The sequence below is a fragment of the Camelina sativa genome, chromosome 14 (assembly GCF_000633955.1).
Source record: "Camelina sativa cultivar DH55 chromosome 14, Cs, whole genome shotgun sequence".
In the NCBI taxonomy this organism is placed as follows: domain Eukaryota; kingdom Viridiplantae; phylum Streptophyta; class Magnoliopsida; order Brassicales; family Brassicaceae; genus Camelina; species Camelina sativa.
The window spans coordinates 8877067-8880688 of record NC_025698.1 but is presented as its reverse complement, the minus strand read 5'-3'; the positions used below and the strand labels follow the sequence as shown (position 1 = coordinate 8880688).

The 3622-nt window shown below is 38.5% G+C and overlaps 1 protein-coding gene across 1 annotated transcript; it reads right to left on the bottom strand.

The window, feature by feature from the left end:
* LOC104740553 (zinc finger BED domain-containing protein RICESLEEPER 2-like) lies at positions 9–2781 on the bottom strand. The gene is made up of 4 exons (XM_019235376.1): positions 2392–2781; positions 2036–2257; positions 1052–1935; positions 9–966 (listed from the first exon to the last, which is right to left on the bottom strand). Exons 1-4 carry the CDS (start codon positions 2429–2431, stop codon positions 34–36), a joined length of 2079 nt encoding a protein of 692 aa, XP_019090921.1. The 5' UTR covers positions 2432–2781; the 3' UTR covers positions 9–33.

The following is a 3622-nucleotide window of genomic DNA, read 5'->3' as shown; positions in this document are numbered from 1 at the left end:
TAGTTTCTTTAGTACAAACACTAAAAAAGAATCTCACCTAGTATGTTGATTCTTGTCTAAACTTCCTGCAGAATTATCAGCGGCCACGGTGGTAGCTAACTCCATTAGCCGTTCATAGTCAATCTCATTAGACTTGAACTTCAGTTTCATACCAGCTTCAATCCATGATCTGATACAAAGAACAGACTGCGTACTATCTTGAGGCATGCAATACTTTTGCTTATCAATCTCTTCGCCTTTACCGCAGAATATCTCTTCCGGTGCAGCGGAAGTCGCCTGAACCGCAAGGAAATCACGAGCCATGTTGGAAAGCCGAGGGTATCTTCCGCTGTTTACCTTCCACCAATCCAACACATCGGTTTGCATCGGGACTATAGACTCTGATAAGTACTGAGTTAGTTCATCAACAACATTGTTACTCATACTTCCTCTTCTTTTCCTTCTAGCGATTTCCTCTGCAAATGAGATATTCCCTCCTCCTCCTTTGTCCTGAGGACGGTACCCGCTAGTCATGGAAGATGTGAAATGAGAGGAGGAATAGTTACGAATAAAATGGGTTCTTGCTTCATCTATATAGCTGTCGAGATTTAACGTCTCTGGAATGTACTCTGTTTTGATCCGTGGGTCAAGAATGGCTGTAATGTAAGTGAATACGTTGCACACTTGGGTGTTGTAACTTCTGGCCTTCTGGGCCATGCTTTCAGCACAAGTTCTTAGCCAGTCTGGATTGTGGCATGATTTTTGGCAAGTCGTGATCATCTCAGATATGTTATCCATGAAGAGCAGTGCCAGACCAACCGTGAGATCCTTGTTCGTGCACATATCTTGAGTGGTCTTGTGGAATGAATCCAAATCCAAGTAACTGTGGACAATAGTCACCGCGTTCTTCTCTGCAGAAGTCAACATCATTCTGTTCTCTAGACAATTCTCGGTGTTCCTAATCACCGAGTCCAAGGACTTGCCAGCCTGCAACAAAAATAAGCTATCACATCACATACAAATATATCTCTAGAGCTTGATGGCTTCCAGGTCAAAGTTATTGAAATCTTACCTTGCACAAGACGTTGACCATCTGGTAATTGCCACTCCAACGAGATGAAGCATCGATCGGAAGTTTCCAGTTGCCTTCTTGATAAGCTGTTGTCAACTGAATGAAATCATCTGATAGCTCTACCGATCCGTTTAACTCCTGTGTGAATTCTCTGACCTTTGAGATTATGGGCTTTATAGTTGCTAACCCCTCATCAATAATTCCATTCAGAGTTTGAGCAGCACAAGGAATGTAGCAGAAAGGCAAGACCTTTTGACCATCCAAGTACTCCTTCAGGGCATGACAAGCGTGAATAGCGTTTTGGCTGTTGTCATGTGTACAACATAGAACCCTGTCTTCAATGGCATATATCTTAAGGACTTTCAAAAGGGAGCTAAAGATCTCAGAACCCCCAGAGGGATAAGGAATCCGACATATATCAAGCAGCAAACTATGAGAAGACCAATGTTCATCTATCCATTGGCCAGTAACGCTCATATAGAAAATGTTTTGATATGAACTCCAGAAACCTAACGTGACAGAAACTTTGGATTGGATATGCTCCAAAGATGTCTTCACATCTCCCCGCATACTTCTGAAAACCTCATGAAGTATGGCTTTATATTTTTCAGCCGGCCATAATTGGATGGCTGGGTTAAGAAATTTGAAGGAGTTTCCTAACCATCTTTCGTCTACAGTAGAAGGAGGAAGCGATGACAAAGCGAGCCACTTAAGAACTAACCAGTTAAGATGATCATAATCGAGTTGCGGTGCTTGTGCTTTCGACTGAGATTGTGACGGCTTCACAACAACTGGTGGTGTCTGTGGTACTGATGAGGTGGTGACAATATCTGCTGACTTATCATAGCCTGGATGTCGATTCGCCAGATGCCTTCCAAGGTTTCCTTAAAACATGAAAACAGAACCCAAGTTAAGATTTTTTTCTTATCCTAGTGCTTAAGAATGAATCACTGAAGTAACAAAGATATAAAAAAAAAGAAATACCAGTGGCTGTAGCAATGGAATAGCTTTGTCCACAGAATTTGCATTTACGAGTTTTGCTGTCTGGTGCAGTCTCAAAATATTTGAGATAGACAGATGTCATTGTCTTCTTCCGTTTAGGGGTAACAGTATTAGCTTTATCAGAAGAAGAAGAGCCTAATCCAATGTCAATGGGATCAGGGTGTGGAACAAGTGTCATATCCATCATAGCTTTAGGTTCCATCTCTGCATCATATTAGTAGTTATCGTCTCAGTTAATAAACCAATACAAAAACACTAAGACCCAGCACAAGAAAGCAAGTTCCACACTTCAACTATATAAGCTCTACGATAATCAGAGTTTTGATATTTTTGTTTACCTTTGTAGGTTTTGAACGCATTGTTTACGTTCCAATCCATCTGTAAAGAGAGAGAAAAAACGGTTGCGAGAGAGTGAAAGTTTTGTTTTTTTAATTATTTGGAGGGAAAGCAGAGAGAAACAGCCGCCAGAACAGAGAGGGGGGAGAAGGAGGATCGGCGCTGGATCTCTCTGAGCCGATTTAAGGGAGAGATGAGCTTTGAGTCAGATGTTCGCCGATCTGAGGGATTGGTCACGACGGCAGATCCGTTGGTTTGGGGCGAATTTGACGGAGGAGAGGAGCTAGGGCACAGTAGCTTGGCTCAATCGCTCGGCTGGTTTTTGGGGATTTGAGACTTTTCTTTAAGGCTCAGCTAATATGACTCCAGCGAATGGCTCGCGTCTCTTTTTGTTTCGGCTTTCGTTTTTTTTTTTTTTTTTTTTTTTTTTTTTTTTTTTTTTTTTTTTTTTTTTTTTTTTTTTTTTTTTTTTTTTTTTTTTTTTTTTTTNTAAAAATTTTATCTTTGAAAAGTATCCTGAAGTAAAAATTAAACAAATATTCTACCATTATTATTTTTTTGGGTTTTTAATAAGATAAAAACGATTTTTCTTTTTTTAAAACAGAAGTAAACCAAAGGTGTAGTAACAAACCAAAATGGTAAATGTGGAATCTAACTCGATTTTCTATATCAAAACAGAAAAAAAATGAAACCAAAATGGTAAATGTGGAATCTAACTCGATTCTCAATATCAAAACGGAAAAAGAAAAACACTCAATAAAACATATTGAAAAAAAAAAACAAAAAATGCAATAATGTCACTGATGATCTTTATAAAGTTTTTTTTATTTATGTAAAAAAAGGAATATTAAAGTGGACCACAACTCATAAAAGCTCAAACACTGGGCAATGGACAATACAAAGCAAATTTATGACCGTTACAAATAAATTTTCAAAAAAACTCCTTCAATTTTTTCCTTAATTTGCGTTTCCTCTTAATCCAAAACCAAAACCAAGACTGAAAAATAAATAGCAATTAATCAAAATCTAAACTACACCCACACACACACTCTCTCTCAAAGCTTTCATTTTGACCAACGCACACACTTTCTTCACTCCAATCAACGGCGTTTGAGTAGTTCATAAACTTTAACTCCAAAAAGATCACACACCAGATCTCTTCTTTGCTCTCTTTTGTTGGCTTTGGATGGTGTGAAAATCTTAGATTTCTGGAGAAAAAAAAAAAAAAAAAAA